The sequence below is a fragment of the Balaenoptera acutorostrata genome, chromosome 2 (genome assembly GCF_949987535.1).
Source record: "Balaenoptera acutorostrata chromosome 2, mBalAcu1.1, whole genome shotgun sequence".
Classification (NCBI taxonomy): domain Eukaryota; kingdom Metazoa; phylum Chordata; class Mammalia; order Artiodactyla; family Balaenopteridae; genus Balaenoptera; species Balaenoptera acutorostrata.
Window position 1 is genome coordinate 180,416,668 of NC_080065.1, and position 22,769 is coordinate 180,439,436.

The window sequence follows — 22,769 nt, forward strand, 5'->3', positions numbered from 1 at the left end:
AACACTGGAGACATGATAGTTAATGTGAACAAAAGGGTCCCAGCACTAACAGAATTATAGTCTGGTGGGATATGGTAAGCCGTTTCTAAAATGGTCCCTACCTCTTGGTATTCATGGCCTTGTGTAATCCTCTACTAAAGAGTAATTTGCTTCTAACCAGTAGAATATCTCATCATGAAGAAATGTCATTTCGGAAATTAGGTTACAAAAGATTCTGACTGCTGTCTTGCTGGCACTTTCTTCCTTGCTGGCTTTGATGAAGTTGCCTTGTTGGAGAAACTCATGTGGTAAATAGCTAAAGGCATCCCTTGACCAACAGATAGCTAGGAACTGAGACTCAGTCCAACATCCCACAGGAAACAAATCTGACCAAAACCCACATGCGTGAGGTTGGAAGTGAATCCTTCCCCTATCCAACTTTCAGATGAAACCATAGTCCTCCTGGCCATCCCCCTAATTGCAGCCTCAAGAGAGATCCCAGGCAAAGGATCCACTAAGTCATGACTAGATTCCTGACCTGCAAAAACCTGGGATAACAAATGTGTGTTGTCTTAATCCACTCAGTTTGTGGCAATTTGTTATATAGTAACAGGTAACTTCTATGTAGGGGAGCCAGAGGTGAAACAAACAAATCAATGAACAATTTGGAGATAGATCACAGAGTGATACAAGATATCCAAAGGGAGCCAAGAAGAAGCTTGAAATCTGAGCCAACTGGGGCTTCCTTGGAGGTCCAGCGGGTAAGACTCTGTGCTCCCAATGCAGGGGACCCGTGTTCGATCCTTGGTTGGGGAACTAGATCCTGCATGCATGCTGCAACTAAGAGTCTGCCTGCTTCAATTAAAAGATCCAGCACGCTGCAACTAAGACCCAACGCAGGGGCTTCCCTGGTGGTGCAGTGTTTAAGAATATGCCTGCTAATGCAAGGGACATGGGTTCGAGCCCTGATCCAGGAAGATCCCACATGCCACGGAGCAACTAAGCCCATGTGCCACAACTACTGAGCCTGCGTGCCACAACTACTGAAACCCGCACGCCTAGAAACCGTGCTCCACAACAAGAGAAGCCACCGAAATGAGAAGCCCGCGCACCGCAATGAAGAGTAGCCCCTGCTCACCGCAACTGGAGAAAGCCTGTATGCAGCAATGAAGACCTAACAGAGCCAAAAATAAAATAAATAAAATAAATAAATTTATATTAAAAAAAAGACCCAGCGCAGACTAAATAAACAAACAAAAAACAAACAAACAAACAAAAAAACTGAGCAGACTAAATATCATACAAAACACTAGAAAGGAAAGTAATTAAAGATCTAGTACCTAAAACAACATCAGAACAAGATTGTTTTATAGCCTCGTCCTTGTCTCCCTATACCCTAGCTTGTGGCCATTTGGTGTTTATAACCACTTTGGGCTTTCACTTTTGACCTATTGGATCTTGGGTGGTTTCTCACTCAGTTCTGGTCTCAGTGTCTCCCCCAGACTTTGCTGCCCTCTGCAGCCTCAGGCTGGCTGCAATCCTGGAGAAACTGGACAATCAGTCCATCCCTGGTTCTCTTCCTTTCTCGTCCTTCCAACAGCAGAAGGGGATTTGGACTGCAAAGGTTCATAAATGACAGGCAAATTGCAAGGTCAGGCAAAAGAAGAGGAAGGAGATGGAGCAAGAGCCGGCTGGGAGGAAGGAGGAGACCCAGCAGGTGAAGCCATCAAGGGAGTCCCAGGAAAGTGGGGTTCAAGCACGAAGGAGGGAGTGGCCACCTTTATCAAGGGTGAGGCCAAGACAAAAATGGGTCTGCTGGTGTTCTCAAAGGAAAAGTAGATACTGCCATTGGTGGTTTTGGGAGGGGTGAAGGCAGGAGTGAGAACAGCCCTTTTCTGAGAAGTGTGGTGACACCTAGAGGTTTTTCCCCAAAGATGGAAGAAAAGTGCCTCTGTTCCTGGAAGTCTTCCTGTTCCAAGACGTGAGGCACAACTCATCCACATCACCAGGAATGGAGCCTTCGAGGCTGGAGCAACAGCTGACCCAGGACCCTTTACTACAGGGCAGAATGTGTGATGGGGCACGCCTTCCTTCCTGGGGCTCTGGAGGGCTGCAGTGCCCAGGAGGGTCTAAGGCTCAAGGTGAGGAAATGAGCAAACCTGGAGGATTGTGAAGTCACTCTCAAGAATAGGTAAAATACTGAGAGAGGGAGGAAGGGCAGCATGCCAGGCAGAGGGACCAGCTAATGCAAAGGCAAGGAGGCCGGAAGGTATCTGTTCTGTAAACCTGTGTTGAAGCCTCTTTGACCACTGGGTGGTGCTGTCCAACCTGGCGAGAAACACAGTAGGCTGTCCATTCCCTGATTCCTGCCCACAGCCCACAGTGGTCTCCTCCTGGTCTGTGTATGTTAGCTGAGGTTCTGGAATTCTGGTGCTGGTAGGTTTCTGTGAGGCCAGCCCAACCTGGGTCCCATTTCAATGACACCTCTAAAGCAGCAGGTGGCACTTGTCTGAGAATCAGGGAGGAAGGTGGGGTATAACCTGGGGCAGATCTTTGGGGAAATCCTTCTGCTGTCAGATCAAAGCTTATAAGGTATGACAGAGTCTGTGCAGCTCAACTGGTTTGGGAAGGAGCTCCACGTGGGTAGGCAAGGAAGACTTCCTGGGGGAGGTGGTATTAAAAGATGATGCGATTTGTTGGTGGAAGAGAGATGAGAATCCAGGCGGGAATGTAGGACAGGGCAGCTACATATGTCTGTGTGGTACAGAAGATGAACTAGGCAATGGAGTGAGACAGTATTTCCTCACTCATGTCATCTGCTTACTAGACATTTGTTGAGATCTGATGAGCTTCCCGGTTGGTAAGGGTGGCGCACACCAGTTCCAAGGGGACAGAAGCACCTCCACGCAGGACCCTTCTGGACCTTGCCTTATGTACTTTATCTGGTTGCTCACCTGTCTCCTTTATAATATCCTTTATAACAAACCAGTAAATGTTTTGGTAAGTATATGTTTCCCTGAGATTTGTGCGTTCTAACAAATTATCAGACTTGAGGAGGGAGTCATGGGAAACCCTGATTTGTAGTGGGTGGGTCAGAAGTATGCATGGCCTGGATCTACACTTGGTGTCTGAAGTTGAGGACAGTTTTGTGGGACTGACCCCTTAACCTGTGGGATCTGTTAAAAACAAGACAACAGAGCCAAAATGGAGTCACTTATAGTGAGCCTCACATCACCAAACTCAGTCTTAATGACAGAGCTCTCTCAGAAATGGAATCTTAAACCAGCCAATAAGGAATCGTCTGATAGACCCCTACCATCCCCTACAGGAAAATAATCTTACAATGACCCACCCACTTTTTTGCCAGTACGACTTCCTTGATCCTGCTCCCTTCTGCCTATAAAACCTCTAGCTTGGGACTTCCCCGGTGGTCCAGTGGTTAAGAGACTGCGCTTCCATTGCAGGGGGCATGGGTTCGATCCCTGGTTGGGGAGCTAAGATCCCGCATGCTGCGCGGTGTGGCCAAAAAATAGAAAATAAAAACCAAAAAAACCCCAAACCAAAAAACCTCTAGCCTTGTACAGCCCTTCAGGGCTCCTTTCTATCTGCTAGACTGGATGCTGCCCAATTCATGAATCATTGAATAAAGCCAATAAGATCTTTAATGTGTACACAGTTGCTTTTTTTTTTTTTTTTTAACAGATCTGATGCTGTCTCCAGGTGGATAGTGTCAGGACTGCGTTCAATCTGTAGGACATCCAGTCGGAGTCGGGTGAGACTGGGAGAGTGGCTTGGTGATGTTGGAAAATACTCCAGAGCTTTCTGACGGTCACGTTCTAGGGGAAAGGTTACATGCTGAAGGACGAGTTGTTTGAGAGGAGATGCAACAGGGTGGTAGGAGAAAGGGTGTTTTCAGTTCGAGCGATCCGCACGTGCAAAGGTCAGGAAGTGAAAGAGAATGTGGCTTCCTAGAGGAACTGAAAGTTTTTCAGCAGGACTTTAGGGCCCCAGGAGGAAAAACGGGATGGCCGGTCCAGGATCCAATCACGAAGTGTTGAACACCAGGCGGAGGGGTTTATAATGAACAGTAGTAGGAATAGCCCATCCAAGAGATAGTATCTTGTTTCATCTTCCTGAGGGGTTGGTGTTCCAGCTCTGTTGATGTGTCTCTGGAGATGGGAAAGCCACCACCTCCCCAGATCTGCCTACAGCTGTGAAGCCATGAGAATGTCTCCTCAACTCCTGAGCCTCAGTTTTCCCCATATGTGAAATGGGAACACAGAGCGTCTTAGTCCTTTCAGGCTGTGATAACACAATGCCATAGATGGGAGGCTTAAACAACCAACATTTATTTCTCACAGTTCTGGAGGCTGGAAGTCTAAGATAAACGTGTGGGGAGATTTGGTGTCTGGTGAGGACCCACCTCCTGATTCACAGAGGACCATCTTCTGGCTGTGTCTTCACATGGCAGAAGGGGTGAGAGAGCTCTCTGTGGTCTCTTTTATAAAAGCACTAATGCCATTCATGAGCTAATCACTTCCCACATGCCCACTTCGGAATATCATCCCCTTAGGGATTAGGTTTCAATATAGGAATGTGGCGGACTGGGACACAAACATCCAGTCGATGATACAAACCCGCTTCACAGGGCTGTCATGAGAAAAGTTAGGTCTCTTGGCACCAAACAGATGCCCAATAAAAGTTCTTTCCCTCCTCCTTTCTTTCTTCTTTTATTTTCTTGGCCGTGCTGGGCAGGTGGCATGTGGGATCTACTTCCCTGACCAGGGATCGAACCCTTGCCCCCTGCAGTGGAAGCACAGAGTCTTAACCTCTAGACCGCCAAGGAAGTCCCCCTCCTCCTTTCTTTAAGGAACAAAAACCCCTCCGAAAGACCTTGAACATGCCGCACAGTTGGATCTCCCATGCTCTGTTCAACCATCCACCAGCACTGGTCACTCTGGTTGTGTCATTACTTTTCCATCAAGAATATACAAGGGAGGGACTTCCCTGGTGGTCCAGGGGTTAAGACTCCATGCTTCCACTGTAGGGGGCGTGGGTTCAATTCCTGGTTGGGGAATTAAGATCCCACAAGCTGCCCGGCGTGGCTAAAAAAACTTAAAAAAAAAAAAAAAAAAAAAGAAAGAAGAATATACAAGTGATAATAACTCATTTATTATCATTGTTGGAGTGCCCACTACTTGCCAGGCAGTGTTCTTGACTTTGGGGATGTAGCAGTGAAGAAAATAGACTCAGTCTCCTCCCTCTGAACAGCTGGCTCCCAGCTGTTTTTATAAATAGTTTAGTGAAACTCAGCCCCACCCATTCACTGACATATTGTCCGGGTGCTTTCATGTTGCAGGGGCAGAGTGGAGGAGCTGTGTCAGAGACTGACTGACCCACAAGGCCGAAAAATACTTGCTATCTGTCCCTTTTCAGAAAACATTTGCCAATTCTTGGTCTAGAAGGTTACATTCAGGGTGAGACAGTTAGTAGACAGATAAAACTTTGAACCTGAATCTGGCTCTCTCTCTCTCTCTCTCTCTCTCTCTCTCTCTCGGACTTCCTAATTAAGAGAGGCAAAAAAAAAAAAAAAAAAAAAAAAAAAAAAGGCCATGAAGAACCTAGTGGCAAGATGGGAATAAAGACACAGACCTACTAGAGAATGGACTTGAGGATATGGGGAGGGGGTGGGGTGAGAAGTGACAGGGTAAGAGAGTGTCATGGACATATATACACTACCAAATGTAAAACAGATAACTAGTGGGAAGCAGCCGCATAGCACAGGGAGATCAGCTCGGTGCTTTGTGACCACCTAGAGGGGTGGGATGGGGAGGGTGGGAGGAAGGGAGATGCAAGAGGGAAGAGAAATGGGAACATATTGTATATGTATAACTGATTCACTTTGTTATAAAGCAGAAGCTAACACACCATTGTAAGGCAATTATACTTCAATAAAGATGTTTAAAAAAAAAAAAAAAAAGAGAGGCAAAACTATCAATTCCCACCCCACACCCTCCCGGCTTTAGCACAAAGTAAGTGGTGAAGGAGTGCTGGCAGGATTTCCATTTCTGTTGAGAATGTAGAAGTCCCCCAAAGACCCTCCCTTCCATGGTGATAACTAGAAAAACCCATACTTTTCAATAGGACTAGTCAAGAGTGAATGCAAAGAAGCCTTGATGAGCTGGGTTTCAGACATAAAAATGAGCCCTTCAGGGACTTCCCTGGTGGTCCAGTGGTTCAGACTCTGAGCTTCCACTGCAGGGGGCACAGGTTCGATCCCTGGTCAGGGAACAAAGATCTCACATGCCAAGTGGCGTGGCCAAAAAATTAAAAAACAATTAAAAAAAAAAGAGCCCTTCACAGGTGAGCCAAGAGCAGTTTTAGCGTCCGTACCAGGGGGCAGGCAGACACCAGCTCTGGGTATGGATGGGCTTGCATAGATGGAGAGGTGTTTAGGGGACAGGGTAAATCATCCAGTTCTTAGATGACAAGAGTAAGCATTCCAAATGGTGGGTACCAGAGTGCTGGAGTCCAAACTTGGTGAGGAGAGCATCCTCGTGGAGGGATGGCTGGTATGGGATGATGTCAGAGCCCAAGTGAGGTAAGCAGGACAACAACATGGGGGTCTGTCTACCTGGAGGGAGAGGGTCAGTGTCCAAGTGCAGTGAGGAGGGCATCTACCTAGCATAGGGCAGGGGTCCCCAACACCCGGTTCATGGCCCGTTAGGAACTAGGTTGCACAGCAGGAGGTGAGTGGCAGGCCAGTGAGAGAATCTTCATCTGCCGCTCCCCATTGCTTGCATTACCGCCTGAACCATCCCCCGACCCCCACCCCGGTCTGTGGAAAAATCATCTTCCACAAAACCGGTCCCTGGTGCCAAAAAGGTTGGGGACCGCTGGCGTAGGGGATAGTGATGGGAAAATGAGATTGGCTATATATAGGGGGATTGATGAAATAAATAAATCCTGCAGGGTAATGGGAACCAGGTTTCCCACCATCAGAAAAGAGTGTTACAAAGATGAATGGAGCGGGAGTTCCCTGGTGGCCTAGTGGTTAGGATTCCAGGCTTTCACTGCCATGCCCAGGGTTCAGTCCCTGCTTGGGGAACTGAGATGCCGCAAGCTGTGTGGCCAAAAAAAAAAAAAAAAAAAAAAAAAAAAGTGAATGAAGGGAAAGTTAGAATGAACCTTATTGTATTTAATTGGAGGTGTTGGTGTGAACTAATGGTTTTCAAAATATATAGAGAAATAAATGTGTGTGTGTGTCTGTGTGTGTTTTCTCATCTGCCTACTCAGAAGTCCTGGGATCAGTGACACCCCAATAATAATGAGCATACTTAATACTCAGGTCTTGGTTTCTGAATGCCATTCTCCACTTAAAAGCAACCAGGGCTCTTTGGAAAAATGGTTGATTCCAGGGTTCAGACAAGGAAAGTCTGCTCAGCAAAAAACTGATAGGCACATGTCAAAAGGACACAGAAGCCAGCATGAAAGGCTTCCACTGGCCAAATCAAAGAAAATTTAGGCATCAAAAAACAGAAAGGAAAAAAGGAATGTCAGCAAAAATGGCGAGTAAAATTTGCCTTTCCATAAAAACAATGAAAAAACCGCAGAATTTGTCAGAATCAACACTTTTAGAACTCTGGCAATCAACCAAAAGCTTACAGTAATTCAGGGAGTATTTAGTCAAGACTGAATCTCAGTAAAGAACAATGAGCTTGGTGGAATTTTAACGCACCCTAGTCCCATTGCCCACTCTCCAACTCAGAAATAGCCTTACAGACTCACAGACATAGAGAACTGACTTGTGGTTGCCAAGGGGTGGGGGTCGGGGGGAATGGATTGGGAGTTTGGGACTAGTAGATGCAAACTATTATATAGAAAATGGATAAACAACAAAGTCCTACTGTACAGCACAGGGAACTATATTCAATATCCTGTGATAAACCATAATGGAAAAGAATGTATATATATGTATAATTGAATCACTTTACTGTACAGTAGAAATTAACACAATATTGTAAATCAACTATACTTCAATAAAATAAATTTAAAAAAAAGAAATAGCCTTGGGACTTCCCTGGTGGCACAGTGGTAAAGAATCCGCCTGCCAGTGCAGGGGACACAGGTTCGAGCCCTGGTCCGGGAAGATCTCACATGCCGCAGAGCAACTAAGCCCATGTGTCACAACTACTGAGCCTGTGGTCTAGAGCTCTTGAGCCACAACTACTGAGCCCAGGTGCCACGACTACTGAAGCCCGCGTGCCTAGAGCCCATGCTCTGCAACAAGAGAAGCCACCACAACGAGAAGCCCTTGCACCGCAGTGAAGAGTGGCTCCCACTCACCGCAACGAAGACCCAACGCAGCCAGAAAGGAAGGAAGAAAGAAAGAAAGGAAGAAGGAAAGAAGAAAGAAAGAAAAGAAAAATATTTAAAAAAAAAGAAGTAGCCTTAAAAAATAACAGCCCACATTCCTGGTACTGAAGAAGAACAGAGTTCTTCTTCTTACAGAAGGAGAACTTACAAAGTTCTCCTTCTTTGTAAGGAGCTCTTACAAAGCCTCATTCCCAAGGAAGAGTAATTATCTGATCTGTCTAGTGGTTCCCCAGAAGACCACACTGAAACAGCTTGTCTTTAGTTGACCTCACTTGAACTTGCCCAATGCTAAAAACCTCTCCGCAGGGAGCACCTGTCAAATGCTTTAACAACACAGCTGCCTGAGGTGATGGATAACATTTGGGGGTAAATAATAGCTTAACCAAAAAGTCTTAAAAGGAAACGTTAAGGAATGAGATGTCCCTAGGGACTTTGACAAGTTCCAACATACCCTGGGAATCTGGAAGGCCACATGCATGTGGAGGGCTGTGTGCATATCCAGGAAAGATCTGAAAAGGTGCTAAGCTCTTAATTCTGGCAGACTTTGAGGCTCTGAGAAAGCAGGAAGGGGAGGCGAAGGCAGAGTTGTAATCTTCCTGGCTGAGTGTTGAAGTTGTGTCTAAACACACAGAGATCTTGGGTGAAGACTGGGGGACTTTTAGTTTCAGGTTTTCAAGGAAGTCTGTTCAATCACTAGCTAAGCACCAAGCTAAGTAGAGATTTTAGTAACCGTACATGACAGAGAATAGAGACTTTGCAGAATTAGTTCAGAAAAGTCATTAAATAAACAAAAAAACAACTACTATGGAAAAACAGCAATGGTAACAAACCTTCAGGAGGAGGGAGAATCTAATTTCCATAGTTGCCATATTATATTACAAGGCATACCTGAGAGATATTTTGGGTTTGGTTCCAGACTAGCACAATAAAGCAAATATTGAAATAAAGCAAGCCACATAAATTTTTTGGTTTCCCAGTGCATATAAAAGTTATGTTTACACTATATTGTAGTCTATTAAGTGTGCAATAGCATTATGTCTAAAAGAACACTGTACATACCTTAATTAAAAATACTTTATTGCTAAAAATTACTAATCATCATCTGACAACTTAGAGTTGCCAAAAACCTTCAATTGTAAAAAAATGCATTATCGCAAAGCCTAATAAAGTGAAGCACCATAAAATGAGGCATGCTTGCATTTGAAATGTCCAGTTTTCAACAAAAAATTATGAGAAATACAAAGAAACAAGAAAATATTACCCATACACATGAAAAAAGTGAATAGAAACTGTCCCTGAGAAAGTCCAGATATTGGTTACTAGACAAAGACTTCAAATCAGCTGTTTTTAAAGTGATCAGTGAGCGAAAGTAAATCATATTTAATAAACTAGAGAAGTATGAGAATAATGTATCACTAACTAGAGAATATCAATAAAGAGATAGAAATTATAAAAAGGAACAATGTAGACCATTCTGGGGTTAAAAAGTACAGGGACTTCCCTTGTGGCACACTGGTTAAGAATCTGACTGCCAATGCAGGGGACACGGGTTCGAGCCCTGGTCTGGGAAGATCCCACATGCTGTGGAGTGGCTGGGCCCGTGAGCCACAACTACTGAGCCTGCGTGCCACAACTACCAAAGCCCGTGTGCGTAGAGCCTGAGCTCTGAAACAAGAGAAGCCACCTCAATGAGAAGCCCGCGCACCACAAGGAAGGGTAGCCCCCGCTCGCTGCAACTAGAGAAAGCCCACGTACAGCAATGAAGACCCAATGCAGTCAAAAATAAATAAATAAATAAATAAATAAATAAATAAAAGTACGATAACTGAAATGAAAATTTTACTAGAGGGCAAATTGCTATTGATTTGAGTAGGTAGAAGGAAGTATCAGCAAAAAATGAAAACGGATCCATTGAGATTATCCAGTCTGAGGAACAGAAAAAAAATTAACAGAGCATCAGAGACATGTGGAACACCAGCAAGCATACCAACATATGCATAATGGGAGTGTCAGAAGGAGAATAAGGACAGAAAGGGACAGAAAGAATGTTTGAAGAAATAACAGTTGAAAACATCCAACATTTGATGAAAATGTTAGGTTACATATCCAGAAGCTAAATGAACTCCAAGGAGGATAAATTCAAAGAGATCCACACTTAGACACATAATAATCAAACTGTTCAAAGACAAAGAGAATCTTGAACACAGCAAGAGAAAAATGTCTCACTTTGTACAAGTGATCCTCAATTAGATTAACAGCCGTGGATCATCAGAAACTGTGGAGGCCAGAAGGCAGTGGGAAGACATATATGAAATGCTGAAAGAAAAAACCTGTCAATCAAAGATTCTATATCCAGTAAAACTACTTTATTCAACCATAGACAGGAATACAGTACTGATAAATGTCACATCATGCATGAGCCTTGAAAACATTATGCTAAGCAAAAGAAGCCAGACACAAAAGGGTGTTGTATGATTCCATATATATGAAATAGGTAAATCCAGAATAGGTAAATCCATAGAGACAGAAAGTAGATTAGTGGTTTCTGGCTCTGGGGGGAGGTGGAAATGGGGAGTGACTGCTTAATGGGTATGGGGTTTCCTTTTGGGGTGATGAAAATGTTCTGGAACTAGATATTGGTGATGGTTGCACAAAATTCACAACATTATGAATGTACTAAATGCTACTGAACTGTATGGTTCGGATGGTAAAATCTATGTTACGTGTATTTTCCCACAATAAAAGAAATGAAAGGAGTATTTCAGGATGAAATGAAAGAACACTAGACAGTAACTCAAATCCACATGAAGAAATAAAAACACCAACAAAGGTAACTACACAGGTAAATATAAAAGACAGTGTACATGTATTTTTGGTTTGCAACTCCTTTTTTTCCTTCATCGGATTTAAAAGACAACTGTTTAATGCAATCATTAGAAATCTAAGTTGATGGGCACATGTGTATAAAGATGTAATTTGTGATAATAGCTGCACAAAAGGAGGCAGAAATTGAACTAAATAGGAGCAAAGTTTTGTATATTATTAAAATTAAGTTGATATTACTCTGAACTAGATTGTTATAAATTAACAATGTTAATAGTAAACCCCAGGGCAACCACTAAGAAAATAAGTCAAAAATATATAGTAATAGAAATATCTATTTAATAGAAAACCCTAAAGACTCCACACAAAAACTACTAGAACTGATAAACATATTCAGCAAGATAGCAGGATACAAGATTAACATACAGAAATCTGTTGTATTTCTTTACACTAACAATGAAATATCAAAAATGAAAAGTTAAAAAAAATCTCTTTTTAAACTGCAACAACAACAACAACAAAATAAAATGAAGTTCTTAGGAATTAACCAAGGAAGTGAAAGACTTATAAGCTGAGAACTATAAAACATTGAAAAAGGAAAGTGAAAATGATTCAAAGATATAGAAAGATAGCCCATGCTCTTGGACTGGAAGAATTAATATTGATTAAAATGGCCATACTACCCAAAGCAACCTACAGATTTAATGTGATCCTTCTTATACTACCCATGACATTTTCTACAGAACTAGTAGAAATAATCCTAACATTTATATGAAACCTTAAAAAAACCAGAATTGCCAAAGCAATCTTGAGGAAAAAGAACAAAGCTGGAGGCATAACCCTTCCAGACTTCAGACAATACTACAAAGCTACAGTAATCAAACAGCATGGTATTGGCACAGAAACAGACCAAAGGATCAATGGAACAGAATAGAGAGCCCAGAAACAAACCCACACACCTACGGTCAATTACTGTTCAACAAAGGAGGCAAGAATATACAATGAAGAAAAGAGTCTCTTCAGCAAGTGGTGTTGCGAAAGCTGGACAGCCACATGTAAATCAATGAAGTTAGAACACACCCTCACACCCTACACAAAAATAAACTCAAAATGGTTTAAAAACTTAAATATAAGACATGACACCATAAAACTCCTAGAAGAGAGCATAGGCAAAACATTCTCTGACATAAATTGTACCAATGTTTCCTTAGGTCAGTCTACCAAGGCAAAAGAAATAAAAGCAAAAATAAACAAATGGGACCTAATCAAACTTATAAACTTTTGCACAGTTAAGGAAACCATAAACAAAACGAAAATACAACTTACAACTAGGGAGAAAATATTTGTAAATGATACGACCGACAAGGGCTTAAGTTCCAAAATATACAAACAGCTCATACAACTCAACAATAACAACAACAGCAAAACAACCCAATCAAAAAATGGGCAGAAGTGCTCGCTTTGGCAGCACATATACTAAAATTAGGACGATACAGAGAAGATTAGCATGGCCACTGCGCAAGGATGACACACAAATTCGTGAAGCGTTCTATATTTTTGAGTTATTTGTAGTGAGGTGGATGGACCTAGAGTCTGTCATACAGAGTGAAGTAAGTCAAAGAGAAAAACAAATGCTGTATGCTAACGCATATATATGGAATCTAAAAAAAAAAAAAAAAAGGTACTGATGAACCTAGTTGCAGGGCAGGAATAAAGATGTAGACATAGAGAATGGACTTGAGGACACAGGGTGGGAGGAGGAAGCTGGGGCGAAGTGAGAGTAGCATCGACATATATACACTACTGAATGTAAAATATTTAGCTAGTTGGAAGCAGCAGCATAGCACAGGGAGATCAGCTCGGTGTTTGCGATGACTGAGAGGGGTGGGATAGGGAGGATGAGAGGGAGGCTCAAGAGGGAGGGGATATGGGGACATATGTATGCATATGGCTGATTCACTTTGATGTACAACAGAAACTAACACAGTATTGTGAAGCAATTATACTCCAATAAAGATCTATTTTTTTAAAAAACTGGTTAAATAAAAGGACAAGAGAATAAAAAAAATGGACAGAAGAACTAAATAGACATTCCTCCAAAGAAGACGCACAGATGGCCAATAGGCACATGAAAATATGCTCAACATTGCTAATTATTAGAGAAATGCAAATCAAAACTACAATGAGGTACCACCTCACACCGGTCAGAATAGCCACAATTAAAAATTTACAGGGGACCTCCTTGGTGGTCCAGTGGGTAAGACTCTGAGCTCCCAATGCAGGGGGCCCGGGTTCAGTCTCTGGTCGGGGAACTGACCCTGCAATACATGTTGCAATGAAGATCCCACATGCTGCAACTAAGATCTGGTGCAGCCAAAATAAATAAAATAAATAAATAAATAAATAATTTTAAAAATAAATTTAAAAAGTTACAAATAATAAATGCTGGAGGCTTCCTTGGTGGTGCAGTGGTTAAGAATCTGCCTACCAATGCAGGGGACATGGGTTCGAGCCCTGGTCAGGGAAGATCCCTCATGCCGTGGAGCAACTAAGCCCGTGCCACAACTACTGAAGCCTGAGCATCCTAGAGCCCGTGCTCTGCAACAAGAGAAGCCACCACAATAAGAAGCCTGTGCACGGCAACAAAGAGTAGCCCCTGCTCGCCGCAACTAGAGAATGCCTGTGTGCAGCAACGAAAACCCAACGCAGCCAAAAAAAAAAAAAAAATGCTGGAGAGGGTGAACTACTATATAAAAAACTACTATATATAAAATAGATAAACAACAACGATTTACTGTATAGCACAGGGAAGTACATTCAATATCTTGTAATAAACTATAATGGAAAAGAATATGAGAAAAGAATATATACACACTGAATCACTTTGATGTACACCAGAAACTAATACAACATTGTAAATCACTATACTTCAATTTAAAAAAAAGAAGAAAGTGTCTATTTAATATGAAAAAAGTAGTAACGAAGGAACTGAGGAATGAAAAAGAAATAAGACATATGAAAAACAAATAGCAAAATGGCAGATAGAAACCCTACCTTATCAGTAATTACATTAAATATAGAAGAGTTAAATTCTACAATTAAAAGGTAGAGATTGACAGAATGAATAAAAAAGATGATCCAATTACATGCTGTCTACAAGAGACTCACTTTATTTATTTTTTAAAATAAGTTTATTTGTTCTATTTATTTATTTTTAGTTACATTGGGTCTTTGTTGCTGCACACAAGTTTTCTCTAGTTGTGGTGAGAGGGGCCACTCTTTGTTGTGGTGCACAGGCTTCTCATTGCTGTGGCTTCTCTTGTTGCAGAGCATGGGCTCTAGGCACGTGGGCCCCAGTAGTTGTGGCACACAGGCTTAGTTGTGGCATATGGCATCTTCCCGGACCAGGGCTTGAACCCGTGTCCCCTGCATTGGCAGGCGGATTCTTAACCACTGCACCACCAGGGAAGCCCCAAGAGACTCACTTTAGATTGTAACATACACCCAATTGCATCAGATAGGAGACCAGGGTCCATACAGAAATAAATTGGAAGCTCAATACACAAAGTTTCAAAGTGACTCTCTACAAAATACTTAGTAACTACAAAGGGGAAAAAAGTAACTGCTTTGTGTAGTGGTTAAGCAGGGACTCATGGGTCAACTCCCAGCCCCACTGCTTTTGAGCTATGTGACCTCAGGCAGTTGCTTGCCCTCTCTGTTTGTCAGTTTCCTCATCTGTAAAGCAGAATAATAACTACCTTCCTCATAGGGCTATTGTGAGAACTGTTAGACCATTAGGAACACACCTGTGGTTAGCAAATCCAGGCTTATTACTTGCTACAGTGAGGGAGAACACACACCAGGGGGAACAGTGGGCACATGCTTAAGTGTTGTTATTACTGAGTATTCATCATTAGAATAGGCAATTTATACCCATTACTAGTGCGCTGTATTAAACCTTACAATTACGGTGTGAGGCAGGGTAATTGTCCCATTTCACAGTTGAGGAAACTGAGGCTCTGAGAATGTGAGGCTGAAGGTCCCAGGACTGGATAGAGGTTGGAACAGTGCCTTCTGGCACCAAAGTTGACTGCACAGCTTCTGCCCGATCCTAACTGACCTCTCAGTTGTGTCAGGCGCTTTATCCCTCCCCGGATTTTTCTGAGAGGAAGTGTTATCCCCATCCTGTTCCTCATTCTTCCTGAGTTGAGAAAGAACAGATCTGAGGAAGGGCTACAGAGGGGAATACGTGGGGTTATAAAAACCATAGTCCAGAGAGGAGTTAGAAAGAGGGGCAGAGAGGAAAGGAGGATGGCAGAGATGTGTAACCCCAAGGAGCCGGGTGGCTCTGGTGAGGCTGGACCCCCAGTCTGGGGTGATGGTGGGATGACAGGTCCCCAGTGTCCTGAGGGTGCTGGGGTCTGGCCTTCAGCTTGCAGGGAAGGGGGAGGGTCTGGTCTCCAGCTTGCAGTTCTGAGAGAGGGCTCAGCAGGCTTCCAAGTTCAACTGCATGTGCTCTGTCCTATTCAGAGGAGGAGACATTTGGGGGCCAGAGACTGGCTGAGAGACACCCTGGACTCCTACGCAGTTTGAGGAGCTCACCAGGTACCAGAGTGGCTGGTTCAGGAGCAGGCAGCTGGGGAAGGGGGCGGTTAGGGGGTGGGGTGGGACAGGGTCTGCCCCTGAGCCCCAAGCTCTGCCCATCTGCTGGTCCTGCAGGGTGTCTGACCCGGAACCCTCTGCTTCCCCTACTGCTCTTCATCTCACTGGGTTTCTTCATGCTGCAGCTGACCACCCTGGTTCAAGGTGAGTCAGCATCTGGGGGTTTGGAGTCCTGGGTCCCTTTGGGTTTTCTCTCTGGGATGGTCTTTGCCCTTTTCCACATTCCCCAGACCTACTAGGGCTGGGGCGTTTGGGCTCCGTGTCACCTTCTGTGTGACCATGGGCCAGTTACTCCCCCTCTCTGATCCTGTTTCCTCACGTGAAATGCAGTGCATCCTCCCCTGTGGGTAGCTTAGTTTCCCTGAGACCTTGAAACCGGACTTGGCACCAGGTCAGGTATAGAGTCGGCGCTCATAAAGGGGGAATTCTCTGCTCTGTTGTAGTTTCCAGGATCCAGGTCCTGCAGAGAGATTTGGGGGACCACCACGAGGAGAACAACAGCCTGGATGAGGAGCTGGACGCCGGGTTCCAGAGTCAGAGAGGGGATGGGGCTCCGAGGGAGCATGACCTTGGACCAGCCATCACCACCAGGGGTGAAGGAGAGAGGGCAGGAGTGGGGGAGGGGATTGGAGCCCTGCAAGAGGTCCTGGGGGCTGGCAATGTTGGGCAAGTCACTCTCTAAGCCTCAGTTTTTTCGTTTGTGTCATGGGCTCTTCAGGTCCCTGTGAGATCCATACGTAATGTTGTCATGGGGCCCTCTCTGCACCAAGCACACAGTAGGTGCTTAATAATTGAGGTCCTCTCCCTCCAGCTGATGTTGCACAGGGGCAGATGCAATCAAACCTGGAGGAGATCCTGCAGCACCTGACCTGGATGAATGCCACCCTGGGTAAGGGTCCCATGCCAAGGTCAAGAGGAAGTCACAGGATTGCGGGTGGGGCTGGGACCCACCTTCTATGGCTGCCACGCTGAGGAGGGCAGGACAGAGCCGGGATCTTTCTCATGGATTTCTTGGGGACTGAGCTGACAGTTGAACACAGGGGCTGGCCCTAGGTTCCCAAGATCTGATGCAGGTGTGTGGGGCCTAGGAGCCAAGTGACCTCTCTGTCCCAACCCCATTCCTCCTTCCCAGCTGGCCTGTGCCGTCCCTGTCCTTGGAATTGGGGACTCTTCCAGGGAAGCTGCTACTTATTCTCCTGGACCCAGAGTGACTGGAAATCTGCTGTCTCCGCCTGTCAGGACATTGGGGCCCAGCTGGTGATCATCAAGAGTCCTGAGGAGCAGGTGGGCTGGGCAAGGTTCCCCTTGGGGCTGGGCCATATGACTGGTCAACAAAGAGCTTTCTGCTGCACTCCTCTGCCCTCTGAGAGATGGAGGTCCACGGGGTAGATGGGGGTGAGAGGTGGGAGGCAGTCAGGGAAGACTTCCTGGAGGAGGAACCATAATGGACTCGGGAAGGTCAAGTGAAAGAAGAACATGTTTGAGAGGAGCCCATGTCTGGACAGAAAAGGAATTCAGAGTACCCTTGAGACCACACATAATGTATGTCAACTGAGACACAAGTTAACACATATCCACACATGTATGTATATTAACACACATCCACAGCCTCCATGCACATGTGAACACATACCACTGGAGTAGGGGCTATAGGCTAGACTGTGAAAGGAACTTCCATGGGAGGCAGGAGACCATGGGAACGTGGGCAAACATGGGACGCGTGGCGTTCAGGGATCTTCCTCCTGATACCCCTCTCCCCACCCCCACCCCCAGAAATTCCTGAAGATTTGGTATGTCAGATATAATAAACCCACCTGGATTGGCCTCAGTGACCACCACAATGAGGGTTCCTGGAAATGGGTGGACAACAGCCCCCTCCAACTCAGGTGACCTCCCAGTGACAATGGCCCGAGGGTGTGGGCAGGGACGCCCCTCCTTCAAAGCAGGGTTGCTCAGACTCTGGGACTGGAAAGTATCACCTGAGGCGCTTGGTGAAGATGCAGAGTCCTGGATTCATTCTGGGGGTGGGAGTGGTGGTGGTGGGGACCTCGGATCCTATAAGTCTGGGTAAGGGCCCAAGAATCTGCATTTTAACTTTGCCAGAGCTGATGCTAATGGAGGTGAATTCCAACCCTAACCCACATTTCCAAAACCCTGCCTCCAAACTCCTCACCACCCTCTGGCTGGTACTTGGCAATTTGCCGCCAAAGCCCAGGGACCAGCTCCTCCAAAGGGGGGCCTGGGGGTGGGCTCTGGGTGGAGTAGGGGGCTCAGAGCTCTCATGGGGTTCACAGCTTCTGGAAAAAAGGGGAACCCAACAACCACGAAGATGAGGACTGTGTGGAATTGTACAACGATGGCTGGAATGATGGCAAATGTAGCACACAAAACTCCTGGATCTGTGAGAAGCCCTCGGCTCCCTGCCCAGCCCTCTGAGGGTCACTGCCTCCCCACCGACCCCACCCTGTCTTGGTTGGCAGAGATCAGGCGACTGAGACATGCGGTCTGCTGGTTCCTCTCAGGCCCCACCCGTTTCTGTTTTTCCCTTTGGTGAATTCCCATCCCCCTCCTGTACAGAGGTCTTCGAGATCCTGAGGGAGATTCTGAGACCCCCTTATCCTCTAAGACCCATCCCACCATAGGCTATAGACCATCTTTTTTCATCTATTGATGGTCTCAGCCCCCCCTCAGCCCCCCCATGACATCCCCTTAATAAAGTCATACATTGCATTATGTGTCCCACTGAACTTATTTTTGTTCCTTTGCCACTGTTTCAGTTACTATAGTTTTGTTTTTTTCAGTTACTATAGTTTGATAATCTGTTTGATGTACACTAGGACATTGCCTTTTTTCAATATGTTTTTCTCTACTACTGTGTATTTTATTTCCCAGATACAGTTTTGAATCAGTTTGTAATTTTGGTTGGGAATGTACATATATACATATATGTATACATATACAATACATATAGGTATGTATGTGTCTGTCTAGCTATCTATGTGTTCATTGATTCATGAACCAATTATTTATTCAGGTACTTTATTTTTTCAAAACATATTTCATTGAAGTATAGTTGATTTACAATGTTGTGTTAGTTTCTAGCGTACAGGAAAGTGATTTTATACATATATATTTTTTATTCATATTCTTTTCCATTATGGTTTATTACAGGATATTGAATATAGTTCCCTGTGCTATACAGTAGGATTTTGTTTATCCATTCTATGTATAATAATTTGCATCTGCTAACCCCTAACTCCCAATCCATCCTCCCCCACCCTCCCTCCCCTATTTGGGTACTTTAAAAATGTCCTTCAGTAAAGTTTTATGATTTTCTTCATATAAATTTTTTTTCTAAATATTTATTTATTTATTTATTTGGCTGCGCTGGGTCTTAGCTGCAGCACGTGGGATCTAGTTCCCTGACCAGGAATCGAACCCGTGCCCCCTGAAGTGGAAGAAGGGAGCCCTAACCACTGGACCACCAGGGAATTCCCTCCCTCTTCCACATTTAAAAGACCCGGTGATTACATTGGGCCCACCTGAATAATGCAGTCTAATCTCACAATTTTCAGATCAGCTGATTAGGGGCCTCATTTCTACCTGCAACCTTACTTCCTGCTTTTCCATGTAACATAAACTATTCATAAGTCCTGGGGATTAGGACATGGGCATCTTTAGGGGAGATGTTATTCTGTCTACCACGTGTTGTACTTCTTATGGATGTGCTGTACGAGGTAAATCTCAATGAGTTGGTGGGTAATATCCCAACTCTCTCTGCTCTTGACTTAGACAACTCTGAGGCATGTTTCAGAGCTTTTAGAGGTTAGCAAGAGGAATAAGCCACCTACTCAATAATGCCAATAATGCTTTCTTGGGGTTTCCCTAGTGGCACAGTGGTTAAGAATACGCCTGCCAATGCAGGGGACACGGTTCGATCCCTGGTCCGGGAAGATTCCACATGCCATGGAGCAACTAAGCCCATGTGCCACAACTACTGAGCCTGCGCTCTAGAGCCCATGAGCCCCAACTACTGAAGCCCTCGCGCTCTAGGGCCCGCGTGCTGCAACCACTGAGCCCGTGAGCTGCAACTACTGAAGCCCGCACACCTAGAGCCTGTGCTCCGCAACAAGAGAAGCCACTGCAATGAGAAGCCCACGCACAGCAATGAAGAGTAGCCCCTGCTCGCCGCATCTAGAGAAGGCCCACATGCAGCAATGAAGACCCAATGCAGCCAAAAAATAAATACAAATTTAAAAAAAATAATGCTTTCTTATGGCTTCCTTCCCTTCTCTCCTAGTGCCCTCTGAGGATGACACAACAAATCAACCTCTTGTACTGAAATCCTTGTCTTAAGGCCTGCGTCTGGGGGAACTGAACCAAATTCAGGTTGGGCTCATGGGACTCATTTCAAGCAGTGCATCAGAAATATGCCTGGTAAATAGATGGGCTGAGACTAGATTGACCATGTCATTTCCAGACTGGGACATTTAAGAAGGATTGGTGGTCACCTCCCTGCACACTCTTCTCTCCCCTTGCCAACGCGGGAACCCACAATTGCAACTTGGATGCAAGATAGCTTCTCTGATCTGCAACAGTTTTGCAAGAGCGTGTTTTGGCCATGACTGTGTTGTGTTACATTGCTGAGATGCTGGGGTGTATTTGCTATTTGTGGCATAGTGTAGCAGATTCTTAGTAACTTGTCCACAGAGGAATTCCAGAACCTCGGCTCCCAGCCATGCACCTGGCATGTAGAGGAGAGAATTCTTCCCAGCTCATTCTATGAGGCTAGCATAATTGATTATTAAAAATAATTCCAGTGAAATATAAGGGGACAAAGGGGGAAAAAATGGAAACCGTTGAACTGTGTTGAAAACAAAAATGATCCAGGAATCACACTGTCCAAATTCAGTGAATGCTGGAATGGCTTTTCTCAAGAAAAATCCCTCCAGTAATTATTATAGTTCCTATTTACCAGCTTGTGTTTGTAAAGACAGAATTAAGAGATCCCCATGATAATTTCCAGCCAAGATGCGGTACCAGCTCCTGCTTGAAGTAAGTGAGAAACTGGACAAAGTATATGAAAGAATTATTTTCAGTCTCTGGAGATAAGTGTAATGCAGTGGTCCTTGAAAGGGGAGAAACAAGGTGAGCCCTACAATTGGCCCAGCTGACTGCCTGGAAGGAGTTTCCAGTTTGCAGTGCAGGGAAGGTAAACCCAAGCAGAGCTCTGAGTTCTCACTGGCTTGAGGAGATAGAGTTGGTAATTCAGGCAGGCTGGAAAGGCTAGAATTCAACGGACAGAGTCCCAAGAAGAGAGAACTGAATAGAGAGAGCTCTAAGAATCTGCAGACGGTCCCCATTCAATCTTTTTTTTTGGTGGGGGGGGCGCTGCATTGGGTCGTCACTGCTGTGCTTGGGCTTCCTCTAGTTGTGGCAAGCGGGGGCTACTCTTCATTGTGGTGCGCGGGCTTCAGTAGTTGTGGCACGCAGACCCTAGAACGCAAGGACTTCAGTAGTTGTGGCTCGTGGGCTCTAGAACTCAGGCTCAGTATTTGTGGTGCACGGGCTTAGTTGCTCCGCAGCGTGTGGGATCTTCCCGGACCAGGGACTGAACCCTGTCCCCTGCATTGGCAGGTGGATTCTTATCCACTGCGCCACCAGGGGAGTCACCCCCCCATTCAATCTTTGGTGGAGTTTTGATTGGTACATGCATGGGGAGAAATTATATGAGGTCAAGAAAGAACCACTCAAGTGCTTTAGAAGGAATGATACCCCAGACTCAACATATGACTGGGAATATCAGAAGCCCACCCTCACAGACCTGTCATATAAGCAAGCAATAGCTTTTGTTGTTCTAAGCTGTTTTGGGATTGTTTGTTACTGCAATGCAACCTAAGCTGACTGATGCATGTTCCTGGGTGTACCAGCCCCCACACATCCAATGCCCAGCATCTGAGACACTTGGCCACCTAAAGACTTTTCCTGACCATCAGAGTCCTCCCTGCCCACGTACAAGGCAGCCAGGAATGCCCAGGAATGATGATGCCACCACATCTCCAATGACTGATCAGAGTTAATGGTTAAATACTCCAGCTCACTTATCCTTCTGGAAGGAGGACTCTGAGGCAAAGTTTTCAGCCTCAGTTGCCTACCATCATTACTTCCTTATTAACATCCTCATTATCGGTTCCCTTCCCTTCCATTTCTCACATCCCCACTGCCTTTGTCATGCTTCCCAGGGTCATGTCCCAAATAAATTACACCTGAGTCTCTATCTTGGAGCTCAGCTGGTGGAGAAACCACTAAAGGCACAAACTCAATAGAAACTTTGCATTGAGATAAAAGTTATGAGTTAAAGAAGTGCTGGATGCATTTATTTATTTTACTCTGTACTTTGAAATGATTTTAAGGCTTACAAGAGAAGTTGGGGAAAATACACAAGTTCCTAAATACTCTTCATCCACCTTCCTCCAGGGTTAACATCTTATGGACCACAGTATAATGATCAAACCCGGGAACATCACATTGATACACTATTATTAACCCAACTACAGACCTTATTCGGTCCTTTTCCTGGCTCAGGATGTCACATAGCATTTAATTGTCATTCTTTAGTTTCCTCCAATCTGTGAGGGTTTAGTCTTGTCCTGTCTTTCATGCTCTTGACATTTTTGATGAGTGTTGGTCAATTTTTCTGTAGACTGTCCCTCAGATTGAGTTTATCTGGTGTTTTTTTTTTTTTTTCTCCTGATCAGATTGAGGTTATCCTTTTTGGCAAAAATATCACAGAAGTGGTGTTGCATACTTCCCAGTGCCTCATCTCAAAGGTTATGTAATGTCGCTACGTCTATTATTGTTGGCGTTAACCACAGTTATCTGGTTAAGGTGGTGCCCACCAGCTTACTCCATTGCAAAGTGAGTCTTTT

General features: G+C 44.7%; 1 protein-coding gene and 1 non-coding gene across 2 annotated transcripts; both read left to right on the forward strand.

Annotated features, from left to right (window-relative positions):
- Nucleotides 1–12,630: 12,630 nt before the first annotated feature.
- LOC114236197 (U6 spliceosomal RNA) lies at nt 12,631–12,737 on the forward strand. Its single transcript, XR_003622193.2, has one exon. It is a non-coding gene; the product is annotated as a U6 spliceosomal RNA (small nuclear RNA).
- Nucleotides 12,738–15,395: 2,658 nt separating this feature from the next.
- CD209 (CD209 molecule) lies at nt 15,396–18,570 on the forward strand. Its single transcript, XM_007169054.2, has 8 exons — nt 15,396–15,529; nt 15,709–15,783; nt 15,898–15,984; nt 16,284–16,433; nt 16,652–16,729; nt 16,973–17,124; nt 17,614–17,726; nt 18,135–18,570. The coding sequence occupies exons 1-8, from the start codon at nt 15,490–15,492 to the stop codon at nt 18,274–18,276; spliced, it is 837 nt and encodes a 278-aa protein (XP_007169116.1). The 5' UTR covers nt 15,396–15,489; the 3' UTR covers nt 18,277–18,570.
- The last annotated feature ends 4,199 nt before the right edge of the window (nt 18,571–22,769 follow it).

What these genes read in the sequence shown, in the direction of transcription:
- CD209 (XM_007169054.2), top strand. Translation starts at nt 15,490, where the DNA reads ATGGCAGAGATGTGTAACCCCAAGGAGCCGGGTGGCTCTG. An exon ending in CAAGGAGCCGGGTGGCTCTG is followed by an intron (nt 15,530 to 15,708) that starts GTGAGGCTGGAC and finishes TGTCCTATTCAG; the next exon opens with AGGAGGAGACATTTGGGGGC. An exon ending in TCAAGAGTCCTGAGGAGCAG is followed by an intron (nt 17,125 to 17,613) that starts GTGGGCTGGGCA and finishes CCCCACCCCCAG; the next exon opens with AAATTCCTGAAGATTTGGTA.